The 27,898-nt window shown below is 33.6% G+C and overlaps 1 protein-coding gene across 6 annotated transcripts in view; it reads right to left on the minus strand.

Annotated features, from left to right (window-relative positions):
- Positions 1 to 1,127: 1,127 nt before the first annotated feature.
- Positions 1,128 to 27,898, minus strand: part of Lepr (leptin receptor) — an 86,754-nt gene continuing 59,983 nt past the window's right edge. For 4 of the 6 annotated variants that reach the window (XM_048815216.1, XM_048815217.1, XM_048815220.1 and 1 more), the window contains 8 exons: positions 27,460 to 27,619; positions 27,260 to 27,342; positions 22,060 to 22,276; positions 20,289 to 20,471; positions 18,745 to 18,840; positions 16,763 to 16,868; positions 15,788 to 15,895; positions 3,823 to 6,270 (listed from right to left, as the gene is read on the minus strand). In XM_048815216.1, the coding sequence (XP_048671173.1) occupies positions 6,246 to 6,270; positions 15,788 to 15,895; positions 16,763 to 16,868; positions 18,745 to 18,840; positions 20,289 to 20,471; positions 22,060 to 22,276; positions 27,260 to 27,342; positions 27,460 to 27,619 (978 nt within the window). In that variant the 3' untranslated portion in view covers positions 3,823 to 6,245. Of the gene's footprint in view, positions 2,916 to 3,822; positions 6,271 to 15,787; positions 15,896 to 16,762; positions 16,869 to 18,744; positions 18,841 to 20,288; positions 20,472 to 22,059; positions 22,277 to 27,259; positions 27,343 to 27,459; positions 27,620 to 27,898 lie in introns of those variants that run through there. The other 2 variants (XM_048815221.1, XM_015484897.2) reach the window with 2 other exon arrangements.

The following is a 27,898-nucleotide window of genomic DNA, read 5'->3' on the forward strand; positions in this document are numbered from 1 at the left end:
CCAAAGCTGCACCAAGATGATATCAATGACCTCAGGTTAATGTGACATCACTGAATTCCCTTAACTTGGGTCTGCAGCACTACAATGATCCTAGGACTGATTCACTCCAGTGTACACACAGCACGGAGCACTCTTGAATTGACTAGAGCTCTTGGTTTCTCTTTTCTGTTGTTTTGGGTCACAGATCACAGAAGAATGTTGTGTCTCAGCGGATATGTTCAATGATTAATCTCCCGTTACATGCAGAGTGAGGCAAAATTTAATTTCCCATCTCTTCTATAACATACCTTCAATTAAATGTCTATATTTTGTAAGCATGTATTAAAAATAAGTCAGTTTTACCAAAATTTCCATGCATATCACTTATTTCTGAATCTCTAAAGTGTCTTAAAAATCAGTGGAAAAACTATCTTCTTCATTTGTCTTTGTATAGAACTAAGGTTTTCTCACACGAATAAGTGAGTTGGTATGGGTGCTCTATCATTTTTTTATAAGAGGCTCATCTGTTGAGTATGAGATCCTGAGACATCTTAATAATATTTATAACATGAAACTAACTTATTGATTTCTGAGTGGCAAATTACTATGAAGTGTGAAAACAATATCTTTTAAAAGGAGTCTGGGATCTTTGTCATTGTTTATGATGTTTATTATTATTTATGAAACATTGCTTGTATCATAAATATAGAAGGAATGCAAGGATTTACTTAGGGTAACAGTAAAATCAACAGAATCCTAAGTTTAAGTAGAAAACTCTGATGATGTTTAGCAACTCACAGATATATTTTAAACAATATTTATTTTGATGATATCGATAATCTTGAACTTCTTATTTCTTGCCATGAAACAACTAAATGTGCAAGTTTCTTAACCTAGATTGTTGTCCACTATGCTGGGCTTTGAATTCTCTTGCCATATCAAAAGCTCAAATAATAAACTTCTGCATTAATCTTAAAGTCAAGGGTGAGATCTGTGCAAACCTCACATAATTTTTCAACCAGAAATTTCTTCTTAATAGATTCTATTTTATTGCAATTCAGTTGTTCTTTAAAAACACAATTACTAGCATTGATAAGTTATCGATAATTTAAATCTGAATTCTGGTTCCATCACCCATTAACTCTGTGACCTTGCGCAAATTATTTAATCTCTTAATCTTTAAAAGAAGTATAGCAACACATCTCATACAATTATTGCAGTAATTGAGTTGAAGTATGTAAAGTATTTGTACTGTGACTAATGTATAGAGAGAATCTGAGGGAGGGAAAAAAATGGTGTCCATGTGAGTGGGGCTGGGGAAACACATTGACTCCAGAGTGGTGCAGAATGACACTGGCCATGTAGTTAGTTATATTTCAAAGAGAGGAGTTATAACAGACATTGTTTTAAAAACTACTTGTGCAATTATCAAAACACTGGCTGTGGGTCCTGCCATTCTAACAGATGATTTCATTCTAAGCTGTGTAACTTAAATTTAGTGCATAACATTTGGATAATTTGTTAGTCTTCACAAGTATAACCCCTCAGACCAGAGCTAAAGTCTCTACTTATGTTCAACATTTAATGATATGCCTACTTTAAATCACATACTTTGGTAGCACAAAATACAAACACATCACATACTTTCAAAATCCATAACTAATGTGTGTGTGTGTATGTGAATTAGTGCAAAACAAAAGCAACTGAAAGTAAAGCAAACACACCCTTGAAACAACAACTGTATCTCACAAATATTGATGAAAAGCCTTCCTTCAGATGGTGGTGTGATACAGAACACTGTTTTTCTTTCTACACAGGTCTAATATTCACAAAAGATGGTACGTACTGGGCTTGTTCATAGCTAACAACAAGAGACCTTCCCACGGTGGCCTGTGAATAGAATTATTTGTAGTGTCTATCTACATGGCTAGGCTCATGAGGGTTTTCTCACCTTTTTTGGGGTCTATATTAGAGAGGACAAACAGATATCATTAATTTTGGAATCATTTTCATATTTGACTCTAATGATTTTCTCTGGTGTTCCCCCATTTACAACAGTAAAGCAATATATTACAGGCCACGTGATCCACTATAATACAATTCTGAAGATTTCTTGAATGGAATCACACAGTTAGGTCACACATCTTGCTTTCCATAATCTTATGTGTCTGAGTGGAACAAGTTTGAAACTGGGGCATGTAAGATACAAAAGTCTTCTTGCCAGAAGTTCCTAAGTTGAAGTTGTTCTCTACAAAGTGGGAACAAGTGTCCTGGAGGATTCTGATGTCGGTGACTAAACAGTGTGCTGGAAATGGGCATAATACTCCTGACTCATCACTTTCTCTTTTTTTGATTGAGGTGACCCCTAAATAATAGACAGACTTTTCACTATTATTTTCTTCAGGGAAATTTCCCTCCAGTTCCAAAAGTTCATCCAGTCCTTCTGAGAACGAAAGGTGTGGTGAAATCATATTGGGATGCTGCTCTGATAATATGAAAAATGCCTGGGTCTCTATCTCCCAGGAGCTATTAGAGAAAGAATGTTTCGATGGAGAATGTTTGCTAGAGAAGCACTTGCTGACTGAACTATGTATGAGCCCCTGCTCTTCATCCGTTTCGCTTGACTTGGAATTACTGACCAGTGTGGCGTATTTAACTGAGGGTTGTCTCTGGCTTTCGTCCTCACAGACAGCCGGGATGCTCCCAGCCTCAGAGATGTGAGGGCTGTTGCCCTGGTCACTAATACAGGCAGAATCCTGCTCAAGATCTTCAGCTGTCAAAAGCAGTGAGACCATAGTTGCTGGCACCATCTCATCTTTATTTTTCCCTGGTGTATCAACACTGATGTCTTCTGAAATGGTTTCAGGCTCCAAAAGAAGAGGACCAAATGTCACTGATTCTGCATGCTTGGTAAAAAGATGCTCAAAGGTTTCAGGCTAAAAGAAAAGACACATTTTAATGCTCAATTATATTAAAATTTTTTCATTATGCCATGCTTGCAGAAATCCAAGTGTATAAGGTTAATAATGATGGACATAAGTCAACCCCCAAATGAACTACTTTGAGACTAAACATACATCAAAAATCATAAAGGAGAGTCAGCTTTAAGTGTTTAAAAGCAGGACAGGACAAACTTAGGCTAGAGTTCTTTTGATTCTGTGAACCACACCATCCTCTTTGCCTTTCAGTATCTTCATCTGTAAAATGAGTTGAACATTTGCTTTGTTGTGATATGGCTAGAATTAAATAAAATAGTGTCTGCAAGTGCTTAGCTTTCAATTTAGAGAGATGACTATAATTATAAAATACTATCTGCTGAAGAATTCCTTATGTTTTACAGTAAATTATATTTCAACAAACTGAAATTTAAGTCCCCCAAAGGAAAAAAAAAGGTTGAATTGAAATAAAATAAAATGAACAAAACAACTTGTCTAAAGATACTTAAAAGAGGGGCTGAGGTTGTGGCTCAGCGGTGGAGCGCTTGCATAGCATGTGCGGTGACCTGGGTTTGATCCTCAGTACCACATAAAAGTAAATAAACAAAATAAAGGTATTTGTCCATCTACAACTAAAAAAAAATTTTAAAAGATACTTAAAAGAACTATTTTATGACATAAGATATGGTACAGAGGTAAAATAATCATGAACAACTATTTAAGAACATATTCGCCTTATATTGAGATGCTGCTTGAGGTTATATAAAAATAAAAACTAATAATGCCTATTTGTTAAAAACAATGATGGTGAGAGATGGTAACAGACTTGTGAATTTCTATTCTTTATACATAATTTCATATAAAATATACACAGACATATGGAATGAAGACAAATACACAAGACAAATGTACATCATATTTTTTATAAGAATGATGGTTACATCACAACAAAAATCTTGCCAAGCAGCCACAAATCAAGAATCTGTATGCACAAAGCTCAATTCATACAATATAAACACAATGAAAAATAAATGCAAAATAAAAAATACTGTGGATGCATCATATCAAAAAACTAACACAACTAAATTTAGTGCTACAAGAACATGTGTTCAATTTATATATCATACATGTAATTTAACTTTTTTTACAATTTTTAAACTAATAGAATGAATTCAGTTTTGTTGCCTGAGACAATGGTATCCTCAGCTGTTCTGAATGGCAAGTATATTCCATACAAAAATGAAATTTATTTAGTACAGTTTCCAAATCTTATTAAAACCATAAAGGAATAAATATACCAAACACTAAATATAATAATAATGGAATAGACTTACACATGTATTAAAATACTATATAAGGACAAATACTGTGTCAATACAACTCTATTATGCTACCAGCTTAATATAGGAAGAGAAAACTATTCCTATGCCTATTTTTCTTCTAACATAAATCTATAGGTTTCTGATTATCTTCCAATATTTGCTTGGTCATTTTTTAAAGGCTTCTACTATACATAAGCATTGAATTGTCTTAAAATTTAAACAAATTTAGAAATTAACATCACCAAATAATTAGATGCAATGAATAAGAAAAACAAAAAAATGTACAAATACAATGAAAATTCACACGTGTTCTTCAAACGACCTATCTGACATATTTTATGTTCCCTAAAACTTCATAATGGGCAACTAATTATTGAAACCAAAAATTGCATGTGTCTTAAAATGAATTTAGGTGGAAGACACTAATACCAAGAAATTACATACTCATATACTATTGAAATATTATTTTATCAATGGGCCACAAACGTCATCAAAACTTCATTAAAAGTATGTTTGTTTAAAAAACTATTTTGCACCAGACACAGTGGCACATGCCTGTAATCCCAGTGGCTTGAGAGGCTGAAGCAGGAGGATCTCAACTTCAAAGTCAGACTCAGCAACTTAACGAGGCCCTAAGCAACTTAGCAAGATCCTGTCTCAAAACAAAAAATAAAAAATGGGCCTAGGGATATGGTTCAGTGTAAAACACCCTTGGGTTCAATTCCTGGTACCAAAAATAAAAATAAAAATAGAAAACTATTTCACTATATATATCTAATTTTTTTGAGATTCTAGAACAATCCAGGCATATGTTAAATATGTATTCAGCTGGTAAGGATTAAAGGATATCCTTTCATAATTTCACATTCCAATGACATCTGTTAATAGTCAATGGAGGGAGGAAAAGAGACACATTCTTCCTGTTTTTTATAGTTTTTTAAAGACATCCATATAAAACTATGAATAAAATCTAAGTTACCCATAGATATCCTAAATTTGAATATTATTTGGATTCATCACTAGACACTTTGGTTTAGTTTGTAAGCACACTTAGCATGCTAATTTCACAGAAGTTGCAAGTGCTCTTATTTTTTCAGGAAGAAAAATTATGTCCTCACCATGAACTATCTGTAAAAGTTCCAAAGAGACTCCCTTCCTTGCATCACTGCACACTTCCCTGACTGCCAGAAGTCTTGGATGGTTCAGTGGAAATAAATTAAATTTAGGCAAGAATTGCACAAGGCGGCTGGACTGGAGGTTGTTCTTTTCTGATCTGGGGAATGTGACCTGAGCATGTAGGGTTATCCTGATGTGAACTGTTAATTTCCACCGTTCTGTGACTAGCATGAACTACAAATTCTGGCTTTCTTTGAATTTAAATGAAAGTTAGCACTGAAGTCATTTTCAAAACTATTGACAACTGAAATTTCCAGATTGACCAAAGTTAGACACATCCAAGCTTCAAGGCATTCAAAAAGAAACCCAAATGGGTCAATTTATAGTCTTCTCAAGTGTCTAGTAAGAAATCTTAGAGAAAATTTTCGACATAAAAATATAAACTAAATACTTTCACTACATTCTGAGTGAGATGGAGTCATTGTGTTTGCAAAGATGTGTGCCAGAAGTTGCAGTTCACCTCATTACAGGATTACCTATTAGGTATTTCATAATATCTAGTAGGTATGTTATGACAGCAACAGTCATCTAGAATCTTATGACCAGGAAAATGATAAATCAAAAGCCAGAAATCATGAATATTATTTTTTTAAAATTAGATGAACTGAAAATTAATCATACATTCAAACTGAACTGAATTCAAACCTATGAGACCCAGAGTTTACACATCTATTTTAAATTCTAAATGAAACATAATCCACCATATATTATCAATAGTTTAATAAATTTTTTTTAAAAAGATTTGCTCTCCTTCTTCAAAATGTAAAAATCTTCTAATACTCTATGGACTGTTGGGAAGTTGGTACATTGGGTTCATCTGTAGTGATCATGATTAGACTTCAAAGAATGTCCGTTCTCTGTTTAGATAAAATAAAACAAAATAAGAAAGCAAAATAAAAAAAATGACTCAGAAAGCAAATGATAAAATATTTAAAAACATTTCTGTGGTTTTGGTCTATAAGTTCTTCTGCTATAGCAACACATCCTTTTTTTTAGGAAAGTGAACCTTTTTTTTTTTTTTTTTAAACCAAGGTGGCTTCTCTCATTTTTTAATGGTACTTTAATATTGCAATCTAAAGATAGTTTTAATTGCCACAGGAATAAAAGAATAAGTAAAAGGAAATAACAGAAAGACTGGAAAAATATTACTGTTGGGATAAAACCAACAGTTATATTGGAGAGTCTGCAACAAAAAAGAGAAAGTAAGGCAGTGAGAAGAAAAAAATTTAAGAAACAAAGAGAAAGATGGCCAAAATGGTGAAAAATAGAACCACAGAACCATTATCATGAATTTATTTTTCTCAAGGCAGAAAAAAGATCTAAGAAATCATCTGGTCCAAGACTCTCTTCATTTGCTTAGATAAAGCGTTGAGGCCTGAAAGATTATTTGGTTAAAATTACAGCTTTTTGAAGCAAGCTGTAAAATTTACTTAAAATTTTTGAAAAGACTGACATAAATGTAGATAAGAAGCATGTCTGATAAAAAGAAAGAAAAAAGCAAGCCCCAAACAAAAATAATGAAATAGAAGATGAGAAAAATACTGTAAAATAAATTAAAAATGGAAAGGAATGAAATGAATTCAAGGTAAATTAAGAGTTTTAAGGTATATTTAACAAGGAAAGTTCAGCTAATTTGGATCAAAAGAAAAAAAAAAGGATACAAATCAAATCAAGAAAGGTTATAGTCTTACATACTATAAAGCCTGAATGATAAGAAAAGCAAGGTTATTGAGTTACTGCCTTTTCCTATGCCAAGAATTCAATCTTTGTTTATGACTAATTTTTAAAGTATAAATAAAAATGGCATAGAGAAAAATTCTGATTTAAGAGGGCAACAGGGAATGAGTAGTTTTATTCATTTCTAAAAATGGAAAATAATTAGAAGAGCATGGACCACAGAAAATGAGCAAAAAATTAAGGAAGACCAGGATATATCCAGGGTAGAATGCAGCTGAGAGAAAGTCAGCCAGCCTGGCTGATTACATTGCAGATGACTGAAGAAGTGGCCAATAAACACACAGAAGAAAGGAGACCACTGGCTAAAAACAGGCCTGATGGGAGCTCTGCATGTGGAATGGGGTTCTTCTACTCTCTGCTGAACTTGGAAGCACCTTTGTGCAAGAACAACCTTCCATACCCAGATTAAGGGTTTGTTCTTAAAAGCAGCTGAGGAACTGTGAGAGGAGACAGGAGCTTGAGATACCACCATGTCAGAGCACATCTTTTCTCATTCTGACCAGAGCTTTGACTACACAGCTGGCACGGCAATCCCTGCTATATGCACGGCTACCATTCCACCTATCTGCTGCTTCATGCAAATATGAAAGGAAAGCCAAGTATTACCAGATACTTGGGAGAAGTCTGAGACAAGAAAAGTCAGTATAAATAAGTGAAAAACATGACCTAACAGAAATGGAAGAATCAAGAAATAGAATTTTATATAAATTAAAAAAAATCCTCTAACTGGAATTTCTAGTACTATTTTAGAAAATATTGTATGCATAAAACTAGACTACAATATTCTGAAAAATCATACTTGGAAATGTGCAAATAATAATGGCAAATAAAAATCCAACAGCAGCAATGGAATAATAGAGGGTGGCAAGATATCACAATGAAAAAGAAAGAAAGAAAACCAGAAACTATTAGAGATTAAAAAATAATAATAATACATAGAAGATCCATTCAGAGTGCCCAAGTTTCAACAAATACAGATACTAGAAAGAACCGAATGAGAGGAAATAATCAAAGAAATAATGGAATTTCTTAGAGTTGACCGGGGATAAAGTTGCTTCAAATGGTGACCAAAAACATGAAAAAATAACCACTTTAGGCTCAATGCTGAAATTTCAGAACATCAAAAATAGAAAGTATATTTTTAAAAAGAGAAAACTGCAAGTAACCAATGAGAAGCAAAGTTTCACATCTGACTTCTCAGAAGCAACCAGGGACACCAGACCATAAAAGACAGGTATGGTTTCAAAGTTCTACTGGAAACTTTTCAACCTAGAAACTGACACTCCACCAAATTATAAGTAGAGGAAGATGGAATAAAAGGAACTCTAACACACAGAGATCGAGACATTTCACCCATGTTTGAGGCAATCTGTCGAGGATGTAGTTAATCAAGTGAAACCAGGGAAAGAAGTCTAGGAAACAGTAATGAGCAGAAACCAGTTAAGGGAAGGTTCAGAATAATAACTTGTAGCAATTTTATAAAAGGCCTAATCCTGATTGAAGTAGAAGGATGGAGGGTCTCCTTGGCAGAGTGTGCTGCAGACAGGTCTCCAGTGAAGACAGGGACTGCATGAAATATCTCATACATCAGACGTACACAGAACTTGAGATGACAGAATCAGACAGGCAGAGTGACAATTAGAAACTCTGGGGAAAGAAGAAAAACTAAAAATGAAAAAGATGAAAGCAACAATATTTGGCATAATTTTGATCAAGTGGAATGTTTCTAATATATTTTCTAATACTCCTACGACATTGAAACCATCAAGAAATGTAATCATATTATGGTTCTGCAAGGAACAATACTGACATAATCATAACAGTATAAATTCAATTTATTGTTTTTTTTCTTTTTAAAAAATGAACCCATGGACAGATTATAACACAGAACACGTTATCAACCCTGACCTAAGTATAGTTATAATTTCCAGAGATTAGGAAGTGAGGGGGAAATGGAGGGAAATGTGAAATGGGTAATGCATTTAATAAAAACAGGTGAGGAGCTCCGAGGAAGTTTATTTGATAGAACAAAAAATGAAAGCTTAAGTAGATTTTTCTGATGTTGCAGAGGAATTGAAAAAAAAGTAGTAGAAAAATATGTGGTAGGATCATGAGGAAAGAAGGGGAGGAAAAGTACATGGTGAGTAAAGTCCTCCTTCCAGCCAGAAACCAGCAGATCATGCACAATCCACTGTGACAGAAGCATATGCTTTCTAGAAATGTGAAGATGACCTGTTAGAAAAATTAAAAGCAAGACAGTTAAAGTAGTGGCATTTAGAGAGCAAGACTAATGGCAGGGCGGAGTGGAGGAGTAGATTGTATTTTCAATAAAAAATTTTCTAGACAATTTTATTATTAAACCATGCACACGTATTTCTTTCAAAAAATTTTTTTAATTATGAGAAGTATCCAGACATATACCTTAGATAATGAAGGGACATATATAACCAGGCTTCCTGAGCATTTTTGTAATAAATAGAAAAAGAGTTCAAACAAATATCCACTAGAAGCAGATTGGACAAAGGAACTGTGTGGCATGTTCGTGTGATAGACTAGTGTGGAGCAGTCCAGGTAGATAAACTATGCTAACTCTACATGGAGAGAGCTCAAAACCAAAGCTGAGAGACAAGTAGTTTGGAATGAATCATGTGGATGGTATGTTAACATTAACAATTCCCCAAGGGATCACTGTGCATTGGCCACACATGCACACGCGTGGGTGTAGGAAATATTTAAGTACAAACTTGATGAACAGAAGTGGGGGCTCTACAGAGGAAGGGAAAGAGGGATTAAAAAAGGAAGGGAACAAGTGGAACAAACTTTATCTGTGATTCTTATTTAAAATAAGGCAAATATGGAAAATTTCTAAAATTTTATAAGTATATAATAGGCTAAAAGACATTTTAATATAATCCCCCCCACCATTGTTTGTTTGTTTTTGCAGTGCTAAGGATCAAACCCAGGGCCTCACACATGCTAGGCAAGGGTTCTACCACTTAGCTATCCCCAGACCTTACATTATTTTGCTTTTAATATATTTACATTTTCTGGGGGAAAAAAACTGAAGGGGAAAAGGAAGTATAGCATGCAAAAGAAAGATTTTGAGGAAATTATATTAGAAGGAATTATATATGATTAATATAAAATATTATATTAATTACCTTTGGTTGTTACCCTACTGTTATTAGTAAAGTCTGGCATACAGTGCTTTAAATAAATGTTTTCTTTTTCTTTTAGAGAGATCTCAAAATACTGGCTTTTAAAAGACTTTTTGCATCTTTGATTTGCATAAGTCATAAATCAAAGGAAGGAGAATGATAGCTTAAAAAGTGGAACAGACTAATATTAGAGAACATTTTAGAGATCAGGCTGGATGTCTAGGATTTACAAGTACAGAGCCATTTCATAAAAATCAATGCTCCTGGCTGGGCGCAGTGGTACAGGCCAGTAATCCCAGCTACTCGTGAGGCTGGGACAGGAAGATTAGAAGACTGTAAAATTAGAAAATTAGAAAGATTAAAAGCAAGATAATTAAAGTAGTGGCATTTAGAGAGCAAGACTAATGGCAGGGCGGAGTGGAGGAGTAGATTGTATTTTCAATAAAAAGTTTTCTAGACAATTTCATTATTAAACCTGCACATGTATTTCTTTCAATTTTTTTTTATATTATGAGAAATATCCAGACATATACTTTAGATAATGAAGGGACATATATAACCAGGTGGACAGCCCTGTCAACTTATAGAGACATTGTCTGAAAATAAAAAGAGGTGGAGATGTTGATCAATGGCAAAAAGCCCTGGGTTCAATTCCCAGTATTGTAAAACAAAAATGTTTCTAAAAATCTGAATTTGGAGAACAAATTAAAGAAAATATTTTACATAAAAATTATTACTTCCTTAAAAAAAGACTGTATTTGAATTATTTTTAAAAACGATGGGCTACTGTGGTCTTTGTTTTATGGTACTTTTTATTTGCTTTTTTATTACTTTTGTTTTAGAATTGGATAAACTTCATTTTATTTACCCATTCATTATTTGAAGGTCATTTTTCTTCATGTTTCGATTATCATGAATAATCCTGACATGAAAATTCATGTCAAATTTCCATGTGAATAAATTACTTCATTTTATGTTGGTGTATACATTGGAGTGGAATTGCTGAGTCTCATATTTAATCTTTTGAAGATATGTCAGACTATATTCTAAAAGGGTGGTACTATTTTACAATCCATCAGAGTAGATGAAGGCTCCATTTTTCCACATTCTCACCAATATTTATCTTTCTTTTATAGCCATCTTGCCAGATGTGAAGTGGGACCTTTGGATTTTGGCTTGCATTTCCCGAATGTCTAATGATGTCAAGTATATTTTACTTTGTAAGCACAAATGGTTATTTCCATACCTTCTTTGGATATATACCAAGTCAGATTTCTTGCCCATTTATTTACTATGTTAAAACATATAGACATGAAATTTACCATTTCCATTATTTTTAGGTATGTAATTCAGTAGTATTTAGTACATTAAGGAATAGACACATTATTATTATGGAACTAATGACCAGGGTATCAGTTTGCATCAGATGGACCTGGGTTGGAATGCAGGTTTTTATATGTACTGGCTGGGTGGTCAAGACATGCTACTGAACTACTCTGAGATTCAGTTTTGTCATCAGAAAATACTGGGCTCTTTAATCTATGAAAGAATTAAATAAAATAACATAAATATGAAAGCACAGGACAGGGAGTAAACTTGTCATTTTTTCTTTGGTAACATAAAGTGAGTTTTACTGTATTGTTTTTTCTTTAATATGTAAATTTTAGTTATTTAGGAGATTAAAGCAGAAGACTAGATATAATATTTTTCTCTTTTTTATGAGAATTTTTATCATTAATAAAATCTTTGAAGTTATATTTTTCACTCTTTAAATATTCCTACTTTATTAAAAAAAAACTTATTTATTTCTAATTCACCTGTTAAGTCCTAGTAATAAACTAAGCTTTTGTGACTGTTTAGAAAATATCTTCTAAGATTAGAAAAACCAAATATTTGCAAAGATAAAAAAACAATCAGTCTTACTTATAAGTAAAGATTTTCACATCTTCCGTAAGTATCAAAAAATTCTTTAATTTACCAGAATCTGGAAATTTTTGGTGATATTTCATTTTTCTTGTATGTAAGATCTGGCAGATGACCAGCTAGGCACCATGTTGATCTTCAGGGTGTGTTAAAGCAGACAGTGGGGTAGGACGGAGTCCATGACAAAGTCAACCACCCTGTACCCACTCATCAGTTCTTTGTGCCAGCGTTTTCTAGACACAGGGAAAGTCATCTGGTGTGGGTTCACACTGCACCTTGCTGAGGTGGGCCTGATCTTTCCCTTGCCAGGTAAATACTTAGAAGCATGTCCATGGTGGTTCCCAGGTAAGGTGTCCAATGAACATGCTGAAGAGAGAGGATTTTAGTTCTTTCTAAGAAATAATAAGATAGTCATCCATGAATTAATATAGACTTATATAGAGAAGTTTTAATTTTTTATTTAAATAGGTAATTATTATGACAAAACCTTTATATTTAAGAAAAAGAAAAGTCTCCAGCTTACTCTTTCACCTCCAGCCCATTTCCAATTTGTAAACATGCTCTGATCCGTCCAACCACATGGCTTTGCAGGTGGTCTTACCAGAACCTGTGAATAACTATTTACCTACCAGATCTTGGGTCAAAGGTCAATATTGTGTCTATGCATTCTGGAAGAACAAGGAGGCTTGTGTAACTGGAGCAGAGTTCAAGAGGAGGCTATCAATACAGACAGAACGTGTGGACCTGGAGGTGTTGGAAGGATTCTTACTGCACCTTCTTAACTGTACCTACTCCTCCCCACCCCACACACTACACCAGACCACACCATAAGTTCTTAGCACCACTGTAGTTTATGACTGTAATGTTATTTCTATAATAAACTGGTTAGTGCTCATCTTTCCCTGACAAGGAATGTCCAGTACTTTCCCGGCCAGGAATGTGCAGTACTTATTACAACACGATGAGATAGCAAAGTGACTAGTGTAGGAAAGGTATTCAATAATATCCTAAATGAATGAAAGAAATACATGAATGAATGAAAAATGAATAATCTATTTTAGAGAAGCAAAAAATACAAGTTCTTCCTATTCTTTCAATCTAGTCACTCTTCTTTAACCTTACTGTCTTATTTCTTAGATAGGAGAATTGCTTGAAAATCTGTTCTACAGATGAGCAAAAACCTAACCTTATATATATATATTTGCTTCTTGAACAAATGAATGAATTATATACATATATATATATGTATATATGTATATGTATATATATGTATATGCACCTGAAATATAACAATAGAAAAGAAGAGAAATAAACGTTTTGTAATTGACAAAAATCAGCAACTCTGTTGTAATAAAGGGAGACTCCATGGTTCACAGTGAGCAACAGCACAACCAAGGAGAATGCAGGCCTGTGGCTAAAGTCAGGCAAGGTGCAGTTTCCATAAAGAGAAGGATTATATGTGAAACTACACTCCCGGCTCTTCTGAAAATAGGGCATTGCTTTCTTCTGATAAAAGAGTATAACTCTTCTGTATTGTTAATTATGCTTACAATATTACTTGTGTATTCATTCATTAATAAGCTGTAAATTACTTTTCCTAATTTCAAGATCATAGACCATTGAATGTTCTGAAATCAACTTACTGGGTCACAGAGAACATTTTTAACAAATGAAATAGAATTTTAATAACATTATATTCCTTCTATTTCAAGCAAGTAGTGGTTTTTTTTGTTTCTTTTTAACACTGAAACACTACTTTTAATGACGTATAAAATATTTTAAATAATCTTTTTAATTCAAATAATGTAAGTTAAACTTAAAGTACATTTTTAAATAATTATAATCAATAATGATAAGGAGCAATGAGATAATTTTATACATTCCTGACAGAAATATAATCATAAATTCAATGTTTTAAAAATGTTTTTATTAGTGCATCATAGTTATACATTGGGGTTTATTTTGATTATACAAGCATGGAATATAATTTGCTCCACCTGTGCATCTTTTGTTTTCCTTTTACATCTCTATATCTGTGTGTGTAGTTGGCTGAAAGGTGAAATATATTTCTCACTGTGGATCATGATCAAATATAGAAGTATATAAACATATATATAGAAAGTCACTGCTTATAGAACCCCCCTATAGGCTCCAAAGTCAGACAAGTTGGAACACTAATCCTGGCTTTAAAACACTACCTCTTCTACAAAATGGAGCTAATAATTAATCTAAAATATGTAAAATAATATCATAAATAATAATGACTAATATTTATTGAGACCTTTCTATGTCATGAAAGGTCCATCTCCTTTAATCTCCAAAACAACCCAATAAAGCTAACTTAACCTCATTTTACAGGAGAGGAAACAAAGATACTGAGAACTGAAGGGACAGTCTATATGAACCCAAGAGTATTTATCTCAATGATCTGCACATAAATAAGTGCACAACCTTGTTAGGAACTACCAGCAATTATTTAATGAATCCTACTTTAGCATCTTGCATGGAGCAGGAAAAGTTCACAAACATGTGTGATGGATAAAATGCAGTCCTTGCACTCAGAGAATTATCCACAATAAGGTCTAGGAAATTAAATAAGAAATTCTTCTGAACTATATTCATGAAAGGAAAGCTTGGAGAAAGAAGGGTGTAGAGCAAGATCTTCACCGAAGAGGAAGACTCTGCATAGCTAGAATGAAACAGTAAAGGTACAACCAAGGCCCAGGGGAAGAAACAACTGTACATGAAGATTGACAACAGAATGTAGAGAGAAGTGTTGAATACTAGATTAAGGATTTGTATCCTGTAGCCAAAAAAAAAAAAAAAAAACCCACTGAAGACTAAAATGAGTAATGATAAACATGTAATCGCTAATACTACATAATAACCTCAAAATAATTACTATTTTAAGAATTGTGTATTTTGACATGAAGAGCAAATTTGATTTTTTTCAATGTTATAGGTGGAAAGTCAACCTTGTTCAAGGAAAATTATGAGGATTAATAAAAACATTCATTAAACTCTAGAATTTTCTAAAATATTCTATTATAGAAGTAAGTTCAAGTTTTTTTTATAGGTAACTATTACATAAAGTATTTTAGCTTAAAGGGGAATATCTGCATAAACATGGGTTTTTATGATAAATGCATTTCTCAGTTTGTAGAGTTTGAGGACAAGATTATTGATATAATTTTCAAGTTTCCTTAAATAATTATGGACATTAAATCATATAAATATAATGACACAAAGCCTTTTGCCTAAAGAGAATTTATACCAAAAAAGTGGCCAAATATCCATTCTTCATCAGATTTGACCCTTAGTATTCTACTATTCATTTTATTTTCTACTATGGCCAGAAGAAATATATGCATATTGTCAAGTCATATATAAGCTGGTACTGAATTTCTTTTCTTCCTAATTTCAAATACCTGCATTCTGATATTTTAAAGGTCTAAACAGACTCAAATTAAAATGAATTAAATAAAACAAAAACTCTTATATCTTAAAACATGTTTAAAGATTTAGAAATCATATGGCATCTAAAATGCAATCTTACATATTTTGGGTTAAAAAGATTGAAAAAGCGACCTTCTGAAAATTGAGTCCTTGTGCCCAGGAACAATTCTTGGGGTTTGGAACATCTTCCCATAACAGCTTCTTCATTCTACAAAGGATAAATAAGTAAGTCATAAGAATTACAGAAAAACATGCATATTGAAAATGCTAAAAGTTAATGAATATACAAAATAGAAATTGGTCCTTCAGGGCAGTTATGCTTCAGCAGGGTCTAATTCATTTTTACATTCTGTCCCATGAAGAGTGCCATCAAATTTCTACCTAGAGCCAAGTTAATGATGCATCATGATAAAAATAGCTCATTTTATTGAAAGCTTGGGCCAGGCACCAGGCTAAACACAGATTTTTTTTTGCATAGATTTTCCTCAAAAAATAAAATATTGAAAGTGGCTACCACATGGGTGTCAGAAACAAACCCATCTGATGGAGCCCCAGCAACTCAACTGACCATAGAACCATCTATGGCAGCCATAGAACCATCCAGGGAACTCAAGGCCATTTGTCTGACAAGCCAGACAGACTGGACCCAGGCAGGGCTGTTCTCTAAAGAGCACAGTGACTGCTCATTGCAAATGAACGACTGCTCCAGGTCACAAATAAAGTCCATTTTTAAAGTCCTGTGATCACCACTAAAATCTTCAAACCAAATTTGAGGGCTCCAAGAGCCATTTTTATCACATCCAAGAACATGCCCAGACTTCTATTTTTAGTCTATTAACTCCTAAGTGTATAATAAGAGGGGTTAAAAAAAAAAGACTCAACTAAATTCTTCCTTAAGGTATATGTTGTTCTATGAAATTGAAAAGTCATTTCATGAAAGCAAAACTTTTTACTTTATACCATCTTAACTGTATAATGAATACATACAAAAACATTTAGAATACTTCAACATTCATGATTTGAGTTTTAATCTTAGAGCTTTTGCCATAAAGATTCTTAACATTAAGTACAATACCTTTGGTGTGATATTAACAATGTTCCAAGCAGTAAGACAGAAGAGGAAATAATTATCGGCACAATTACATATAGACCTGCATCATTCTTGTGTTTTTCAATATCATCTGAAAAAGAAATATAATTGACACAATTCAGATACTTAAGGCAATCTTAATTTCTTTCTGTATCAAAATTATAGTAGACTTTTTCAGATTTCAAAATAAATCTTTGTCTTAAAAAATAAGAGGGAGACAAAAGTATATTATATCCACATTAATGTTTTGTTTAGCATTATACTTAAGACCTAGCAAAAATTTTTTCAAAATTATTTATTTGCCATGCCACTCCATCAGATTATCTTTAGATATGAGTCAAAGTATCAAACTTGTGATGATGACACAGCCACATCAATGTTTATAATGGCTCAATTCACAGTAACTAAGCTATGGAGCCAAACCAGGTGTTGAAGGACACCTTCAACAGATGAGTGGATAAAGAAAATGTGATACACACACACACACACACACACACACACACACACACACACTTTGGAATGTTACTCAGTTATAAAAAGAGTGACTTTATGACTTTTGCTGGTAAATGGATGGATTTGGAGACTATTATGCTAAGTGAAATAAGCCAATCCCAAAAAACCAAAGGTCAAATGTTCTCTCTGATATGTGGAGGCTTAACACACAACAAGGGGGAGGGAAGAAGAATAGAAGTTCAGTGGATTAGACAAAGGGAAAGGAATGAAAGGGATGGGGGATTGAAATAGGAAAGACAATGGAATGAATTGGACATAACTTTCCTATGTTCATATGTGAATATACCACCAGTGAAATGCCACATCATGCATAACCACAAAAATGGGAAGTTATACATCATGTATGAATGATATATCAAAATACACTCTACTGTAATGTATATCTAAAAAGAACAGATTTTTTAAAAAAAGTTTTCATGATGAGTCATAGCATCTTCTCCCAACAAACCCAATCTAAAATACTTGCCAAACTGTATCTTGTTCCCTCCAGAGACAGGCACCTCCTGGCTGTTTCTAGAATTACTATGCTCATTCTTCAGGGCCTTTACATAAAACTACCCCTTTGCCTGGAGTGTTCCTCCCTTTTATACGCAAATATCAGCACCACAAAATTACCATTTCTGGCCTTACTAACTAAAGCAACACATTTTTAACTCCATCCCTTCATCTTACTTTTATTTTCCTTTAGGTACCTATTTCTATCTGACATTATATTTTACATACTCTCTTTGTCCATCACTCCCATTAGTTCACTGAGGTTTAGGCTCCATGATGACAGAATCTTATGTTCACCCTTTAACCTCCATTCTTAGAATAATATTATTTCTTTGCCATGCCACTCTATCAGATTACCTTTAGATTATATCAATAAATGTTTGTTAAATACTGAAATAATTTTTAAAATTATCTTCATTCTAAAATCAGATAAAATGTTTCTTTATAAAAACGACATTATTGGGAACCAAGCATGGTGGGGCACACCTCTAACTAATCCCAGTGGTTTGGGAATCTGAGGCAAATTCAAAGTTAGCTTCAGCTGTTTTTAGCAAGGCCTAAGCAACTTAGTGAGACCCTGTCTCAAAATAAATAAATAAAAGGGCTGAGGATATGGCTTAAGTGTCACTGGGTTCAATACCCAATACCAAAACCAAAAGTATATTATTGGGTTGTTTGAATTTGAAGACAATTAAAGAAAAATAAGATCAAATCATTGGTAATTCAAGTACAATAAATCACATCAGAAATATAAAAGGTACAGTGAATGTAACTGTATAACTATCTATTTTTATTTTTAGAGAAAAGATATTTTCTTTTGAACCATCCTATTTTACATTTACATAAGACTTGACTCTTCCATGATCTCATCAGAAAAAGAATAATCCAATGGCAACACAATTTCAAATAAATCTGGAAACACATATCAGTGTAAAATGATCTAAAAGAAAAACTTTTACCTTGGGTGAAACTAGTAGTTATCTTTGGTTTTCCCACTCCTTCCATAAATACTGGGTAAAGACTGAACTGATACTTCTCAATAGGGATAAAATGATCTGAGGAGGAAAATACAGTAAAAGTTCATTTCTGCTTAACTAATACTGAGGAGACCCTATTTTAAAAAAATATGCTGTTTTCCAAACAGAAGTCAGCAGTTATTTATAGACTGAAGTCATGATGGAGTTTTGAAAATAACCTAAGCATTCCACACTCCCTAGTAATGATAATAGTTTTCCAAACAACTTTTCAAATATATTACTCAGACACAGAAGATTGTGATTTTTCAAAGGTGTGTTTCAGTTATAGCCACTATGTTCAATTCAGAATAAGAGCTTTCTTTCCTTCACTTTTCCAGAATAATATGTACTCCCTTCTCTCCCTTATCCTCAAAGTAGGTAATATTTCCCTTCTATAGGAATTTAGTTTACTTAGTTTCTCCAATCAAGGTAACTGAAAGACTAAAGTCTTGTGAAATCCTTTGCAAAGAGGATGGATATGATGACCAAGCCTCCTCTTGCAATATATGGAGGTCTAGATACCAGGAGAATGGCCATGCTTGTGGCAAAGCTCAAAGACCTAACAAGGATTTTCATGATTGTTAATAACATGTGAATATTATTCTAGAAGAGGCAGATCTTTTTGAAGCTTAAATTCTATATCCCCATTATTTAAAGAAAGGCAGAGAGAGTAACCACCTAGACAACAGTGGTCATGAACTCAGTTCTCTATCCAGAATTTATAAACAAATTTACCCTGATGCTAAATTATAAGTTTCTGGAATGAAATGAAAGTGTAAGTCCTTTGGATGATTTTCTGTGATAAGATCATGGTAATCCTTAGTTTACCTACTTACTTTCCCTTAATCCTTACTCTGACTTGGAGAGGCTGTATTAAACACTTACAATCTGTGCTTTACATGTCCCTTGGGATAACTGTTATACTGCTGAGAGATCACACTGGCCTAAGTGGTTACTTAGATGCTTAGATTTGTGGCCTACCACTCCCACTCATTGCTAGTGACATTATAAGCGAGTACATACTTTGGGAAAGCAATTTGGCAATAGTTTTAAAAAGGTAAAGCTGAAAGCAACATAAATAATCTCAAGTAGTTTAAGCAGATTTGGAAATAAAAAGTTATATGGGCATTAAAAATAATGATAGAAAGGATTGAGTCAAATATATATGATATATGATTACAATGATGTAAATTATTAAAATGAAAAAAGGTCAAGGGAAATAGAATCAAATGTTTTGATAAGGTGATAGAAGTATTAAGCTGGTAGTACTATCTATGTTTTTAAAGTTTTCATTAACTAGCTAAATTATTTGAATTAATTTATACAGTATCATACTAATCCATGAGCCAAACTTTTTAAAATACAGTAAATTTAGGACTGGGTATGTAGCTCAGTGGTAGAGTGTTTGCCTCACATGCATGAGGCCTTAGTTCAATCCCCATTACCACCAAAAAAAAAAAAAGAAAAAGAAAGTATAGCAAACTTACCATGGATATAATATTTCTTAACATTTGAAGGGATTCTAAGCCATTTAATTTCATCATCTTCATGAAGATTTTTCCATTCAATGATAAAGTACATGAGACGGTAATCACTGGGTGATAGCACCCAGGAAAGAATCACACAACTGCTGTTTAAAGGATAAACACTGAGCGACTGCATGAGATTTACTGAAGGGAAAAGAGAACATTTATTTTTAAATTAAAATTAATGAAAATTTATTAATACCCTAGAGGAACTTATGACCTATTGGATGAAGGGAGAAAAGGCAGCAGACAATTTATGTAAATGTAATACATACCAATTATTTTTCCATCATGAGAGTCACATAAGCAGAGAGAGATAGGAATACATGATATGGAGGAGAAAAATGATTCCACCTAAGATCTAAAAAAAGGAATTTTCTCGAGAGTCAAAATTGTTCTCAGCTGGAATCCTGCACAAGCCTATTAACCATCCTCTAGGATTCCCTCCAAACTCTTCTCTCCTGCTGACACAGTGATGCTTTCAAAGCAAAAAATCTGTTCATTTTAATACCCTCAGAACAGATTCTGACTTAAAAGCCTCCAGTCGATTTCCACATCTGAGCCTAAAATTCCTATCATGCCTAAAAGGCTCTGAGGGCCAAGTCTCAGCCTACTTCTCTGACTTTTGCAAATTTCTACAATAAAGCCATCCTGGTTTTCCTTCTTTTCTTATCCTGTGCTAAAAAGACTTTTGATCAGCTGCTCCTCTGTTGGGACCAATGTTCTTCACCCCACCCCACAAATGAGGAAATCTAACTTCTATTCACACTTCAGATTTCAATTTAATACCATTTCCTCAAGGTGACTTCTCTGATCCTCAATGCCAGGTCATGTTCCTTTTTATTTATTCATTTTTTAATTTCATAAAATTATATTCCTTTCTTAAGGACACTTAGCTTATAAGTAGCCAATCACTTGTATGATTATTTGATTCATAACTATCCCATCCATTGACTCTGACTATGCCTCATTATAGTTTTTTCTCATGTTGAAACTTCCCCACTTAGCACACTGAAGCATTCAACAAATACTTCTAGAACACATTTACTGAAAAAAATTTAAGTATAAATGTTGTACTGGGCATTATCAAACTTACAAGAAGTTTACACAATAAGTTAAACAATGTTGCATTTTTGTTAAAAACTTATACTTTGAATATATAATCCAGAATAGAAACTCCTATTGAAAGTGGTCCTTGATTCTCTGATTAATCATATATCAAAATTAATGAAAAAGGGTTTGCTACTCACAGTAAATGAAGTCTACAGTAATTTTCAAATCTCAGCAATTAACCTGTATCCATATAACATGTCATATTACTATGAATGTATAGTGTTTTGTGTATAAAGTATTATATGTAAATATACCACATATTATAAAGTGCATATATATAGTAGACTATCTATAATATATATTTATACATAAAATACTATATGAATTTATTTTTGCACATGCACAGAGAAAGGGGACAATGACCTACAACCTCCATTGCTCCAAAAGTTTAAGTATTAGATTTAGTAGAATATTTTCAATTATTATAATACCATTTCAACAATGTTCTATCACATGAACATAACCTGTGTATACTGTATTTTGTTATTTTTCAGTCAAAGAAGAGATAAAGCATGAAAGAGAACCCCACACTGCTCAGAAGATAAGTTAAAAAGGGAATGCTTTGCAAAAGTTAAATATTAAGAGGGACAACAGATTACTACTCTGTATATCTTCTTACCTTTGCTCATAGCCCATGACAATGTTAAATTAAAATTTTCAAAAGAAGCACCAATTGAATTGATGGCCAGAACTGTAACAGTATGTGCTTGCTCTGTCCACAAGAAAGTGGATTTGGTGTGATTTCCCACATCTTCTGACCATGTTCTATTGTGGGAAGTATGATGCTTTACCACATATCTCCTCACACTGCACAATGAGTCATTTTTCATCAGGGGCTGTAGTAAACATAAAAATTGATTAGTTTTAAGAACACAGTGCTTTTTATATCAGCTGAGCTCATGCAGCTTTTATACATTTGCCATTGGGAGGCAGGAATCAGACCAGGCATTGCCTATTAATAATGTGGAGGGACTGGGAAGGTGGGGAGAGATGGAGGCTGCCTGGAACCACAACCACCATACAGATGTCTGGGTAATTATGGAGCATAGGAAACTTAATCTCCCCCCCCCCACTACCCCCACATTTTTCTTTGTTTTAGTTTTTGTTTTTTTCTTAAGACTGGGAGAATAAATCCCTCAAAAATAATGAAGTAATGAGATAATTAGGACACTTTTCTAATAAGACACTTCACTCTAATTTTAGAGAAAGAAAGAATGACAAGACATAGGGTTTCCTCATCTCAAAAGCAAATAAGAACTCTCATATTCTGTAAAGCAACAAGAAAGAGCTAAGAAGATATTAATCATCATTTACATTAATCCTAGTAAGATCTGTCAGTCATTGCTCTGATATGCTTGGAAGATTGGGGAAAGGTTAACAAACAACAGAGGCTATCAGCATTTCTGTCCTATAGTTCTATTTTTCTCAAATCACACTAGGTCAAAGATTACTATGTAAAATATATACTGAGTACAACTCTATTCTATTCTACAGAGCTTAAAAACATACCCTACTTTCCCAATCATCTTGATCTGTTAGAGGTAAAATTAAAAGCTACCAATCCCTTATAAAGCCATAGAAAGGTGACTACATACTAGAAATCTGCTTTTATTTTTTTCCCCCATTTAGATGCCTCTAAGTCAGAAATGATAGAGAAAAACAAACACATGTATTTCTTAGAATCCTGTGCATAGATTGGGAGTAAGATGTTAGCAGCTACAGCAAGAAAGAAATATCTTGAAAGTCATGCAAACTTTGAATTTTATTTGAATAATCCATGTCAGTTTTAATATACAAATATTTATTTTTGTAATCATCAATAATAAACATCTACTACAAGATGCTATAGGCTCATCTTATATAGTTCCTGCCCCAGCCCTAACATTAGCCATTTCTCTCAAGATCCCTGTTCCTTTCTTTCTTTTCCTTTTTTAAAAACATTTCTGATTGTAAATGGACCATTTGTTTATTTTTTTATTTTTTATATGGTGCTGAGGATCTAACCCAGTGCCTCATACATGCTAAGCAAGCACTCTACCACTGAGCTACAACCCCAGCCCCTGCTGTTCCTTTCATTGGATAATGATATTAGAAATAAATCTGGGCATGCTTCTTATACTTGAGTGTCATTACTTTTAGCTCTTAGCTTACAAATCAAGGAAATGTACGTGTGAATTAACTCCTGCATATACACATATCTCTAGACTTTTGATATTCCCTCAAAAGTCTACCTATACTAAGCTAAATATGAGTTTATATTTCAACTCGAATCCATGATCATGTCTCCAACCTTAATTAATGACCACATGGATCACTCTAGCCTCCTCCCCTTGCTTATCTGTAACCTCCCCTTCCAACAGTGAGAAACCTGTATCTCACCACTTGCCATTCATTTACTTACTTGTTCCATTCTAGGATATGTATGGTGGTTCAATACTGTTAGTCTATACTCTCATGAGAGACACATCAACTACATTTCAGTGTTTATTGTGGTTTCTTTCAGCTTTAGTAGTAAAACTCCACACCTTTCCACTTACTTAAGGACTTTTCTCCTACCACCTTGTCATGGTCTATATTCCATCCTGGGATGTTCCAACGTCCTTGGATTTTTAAAAAAAATCTACATGCGTTTCAAATCACTCCTTGTGCTATAAAGCTCATGGGTTTTGGCAAATGCACAGTGCTATATACTTACCATTTCAGTATTACACAGAACAGTTTCACTTTTGAAGGATATCTTGGTTGCTTCCAGTTTAGAGTGATTTATGAATGAAGCGGTTTGAACATCCATGTGCAAGTTTTTATGTGGACAAATAAGTTTTCAAATCACCTGGGTAATAACTGGGAGTGCACTGCTGCATCATATGGTAAGGCTACATTTAGCACTTTAAGAAACTGCCAAACCTTCCCAAGTGGAGGGATGATTTTGCATTCCTACCAGCAATAAATAAAAATTCTTATTGTCCTGCATCCTCGTCATCAATTTGTATTTCAGGTTTTTTGTTGTTGTTGTTGTTTTTGTTTTACTTTAATCATTCTAATAGGTGTGGAATGGTATCTCATTGTTGTTACACTTCGAAAGCCCTTAATGACAAATTATGTTAAATGGTTTTAATATTTTTATTTGCCATTAGTATATTTACTTTGGTTAGATGTATGTAATTGGGTTGTTTTGCTATTGTTTAAATTTTAAGAGTTCTTTGTGTAATTTGGTTATAAGTCCCTTATGAGATAACTTTAATCCATTAGTTAAAAAAAATAAAATATAAAATATAAAAATAAATAGAAGACTGACCAGTAGAGGAAAGGGAACAGGAGTAGAAGGAGGGGAGGGAAGTGCTGGGGACCGAATTGGAGCAAATTATATTCCATGCTTGTGTAATTTTATCAAAATGGACCCCAATATTATGTATAATTATAATGCACTAGAAAGAAAGAAAGAGAGAAAGAGAGAAAGAACCTTCAAAATCTGAAACACATCTGGTCCCAAGCACTTAGCATAAGGAATACTCAACCTGTATTAGAACATGACCTAAAGTATAGTGTGAATATACATTGTTCATAGTGATAAAAACAAATGAATAAATAAATAAATGTAGGAAAATATATGAATCTCCCATGCAAAATCTCAATAATTTAAGTAGATCCTCCACTCTCAAGAAGGTGGAACATATAGCTCTCACTCCTTAAGCAGGGACAGTACATAATGAGTTTATTCCAAAAAGTACAAAATGGAAAGGGGGAAAAAGAGTAATTTCACAATGGGAAACTGATAAACTACCTCAGTCAAGTGAGCAGCTTTAGCACCAACTTTATTAAGTCACATTGGTAATATGCAGCCTTAATATGATATGATGGAATGCCTCTTTAATCAGTGGTCTTTCTCCCAGAAAGTAAACATTAGGGAACATCAGACAAAACCCATTTGAGAGAAATTCTACAAAATATCCAACCAGTAATCCTCAAATATGTCAAGTTCATCAAAAACAAAGGTCTAAGAAACTTTTACATCTAGGAAGAGCATAGGGTGTCATGACTACTGAAGCTATAATGTGATGGACCAAAAAGAAACCCTTCAGTAAAAACTAAGGAAATCTGAATCTGAATAAAAGAACTTCAGTAAATAATAACATATGTTGTTTAATTATAACAAAAGTATAATGTTATTCTAAAATGTTATTAATAAACTTGATATGAGATAGATGGGAATTTTCTGTGCTATCTTTGTTGTTTCTCTATAAATGTAAAACTGCCCCTAAATGAAGTTTTTATTTAACTTAAAGCCAGAGGGGAAATATATATATATCGTACTGTTCTTATCCTGTGGTCTTGTGACTTATTCATTCTAAACCTTTGGGCAAATTTTACCCCAGAGGTTTGAGAAGCACAGCCCTGGGGAACATCTATGGTTTGGATCTTGAATGTCCCCCAAAGGCCATGGATTAAAGCCTTGGTCACTAGCTTGTGGTGCCACTGGAAAGTGGTGGGACCTTTAGAAGGTGAGGCCTAGAAAAAGGAAGTTAGGACATTGTGGGTGTGTTCTTGAAGGGGGGTTATTGGGACATCACCCTTCCCTCTTGCCTCCCCACCACAGTAAGGCAGCCAGTTTCCCCAGCCATGTGCTTCCACCATGATGTTCTGCCCTGCTACAAAGCCAAAAGCAATGGAGCCAACTGACCATGGACTGAATCCTCAGAAACTGTGAGCCAAAATAAATCCTTCCTCCTCCCTGTAAGATGTCAATTGGAAAGCTGGCTAACACAGGAACCATAATCACTGACTTAGTACCTCAGTTTAGGAAACCAAAATAAAATCATACAAAACAAAGTTAATGAAAGATAATTCAGTTAACAAAAGGCATTCAAGTTCCTTGAAAGATGGTAGATTAGTAAGGGTCAATCTCCCTCCCTCAAAACAACACTGAAGAACACACAGAGTTGAGGTGTGTATCATGATGGTCACTAGCTATTTGTGGCTATTTAAATTTAAATAAATTAAAGTTTTTTAAAATTATCAGTTATTAATGCAAACTTTACATTAAAATATTGAAATAGAAAACATTCAGAAATTGCATTGCTTATTAGCCAAATAAAATTGTATAGTATTACTGGATTTACAAACTAAAAGTACATAAACTCTTATACACCCTAATTTTTCAGGAAACCACTTTCAAACATGTTGATTCACACCTGAGAACTGAACTTGAGTCTCACATTTAGGGTGATACAAATACTACTGTATTCCCAAATCAGTCTTACATTTGGTGTCTACTGATCAAATAATTTATTCACTTGGGATAGAAATCAATTCATTTGGGAGAAAGAATACTCTGGAATTTCTATCAAATATCCATTGTTTACGGAACATTATTTATATGTCATTACATTGATAGAACAGTCTCATATGTCTTAGATGTTTTTGAGCTATGAGGGGAAGACCACATTTACATTGTTCAGGATTAAATATAAGGCAGTTTGGGGACTCAAAGAAACACTAAATATCATTGGTCCACTCTTACATTTATACAGATGAGTAAAATGAAGCCCCAAAAGTCAAAGTATAATAGTAATAGCATAATTATAAAATGATAAGCTGAGAAAAGAATGAGAGTCTACTAACTCCAGGCCAATGCTCCAGTTACTATATATCCTATCTCTTTACATTCTACCACTATACATCCTACTCACATTAAAAAATGAAGTGAAAATATGGGATTGCAGGTCATTTGAGAGATTAATATTGATAGGATTATGAACAATAAGTACATCTTTTAAGAGTATAAACATAAAGTTTAAGAATGACATAAAAAGCAGGAATACCTTCCAAAGTAAGGTGACATTTCTCTCTTTTTTAGTAGTATCTCCATTAATGATTCTCCAAAATTCAGGTCCTTTGATAGGAACTGCAAAAACAACAAGAAGCTCAAGTTACACATATGTTTTGGGAAGGAATATTTTCAGTCATATTTGAAGCACACACTTATGGATTTTCAAAACATGTTTACATAATCCTTGCAGACCTTTGACATCCATGACAACTGTATAGGCTGGACTGCTCCAATTACTCCAATATCCCAGTCCATCTAACCTCTTACAGCGCACCTGAACAGCATAGACTGCACATAGATCTGGCACTGGAAGACTGGCAGATTTTGATTTTGCATCATATACCTCATGTACCTGTAAATTAAGTCAAAGCATTAGGTTAATCATTACTGATGCACATGTATCTAAAAGGTCTTGGGTGCATTTTATTTGAAACCTTAACACTATTTCAAAATTAAAAGACAGCTGATTTTGTTTTTCTGGTTTCAGAAATAGTCACATTAAGATTGGACTGAGTGTGTGTGGGAGAGGGGCACAAAAGCCTACAGCACGGGGTATTCCTAGGTGGTCTCCCATCCAAGTACTAACCAGGCCTGACTGATCTTGCTTAGCTTCTGAGATCAGGCAAGATTG

Source organism: Marmota marmota, unplaced genomic scaffold (genome assembly GCF_001458135.2).
Source record: "Marmota marmota marmota unplaced genomic scaffold, marMar, whole genome shotgun sequence".
NCBI classification, from domain to species: Eukaryota; Metazoa; Chordata; class Mammalia; order Rodentia; family Sciuridae; genus Marmota; species Marmota marmota.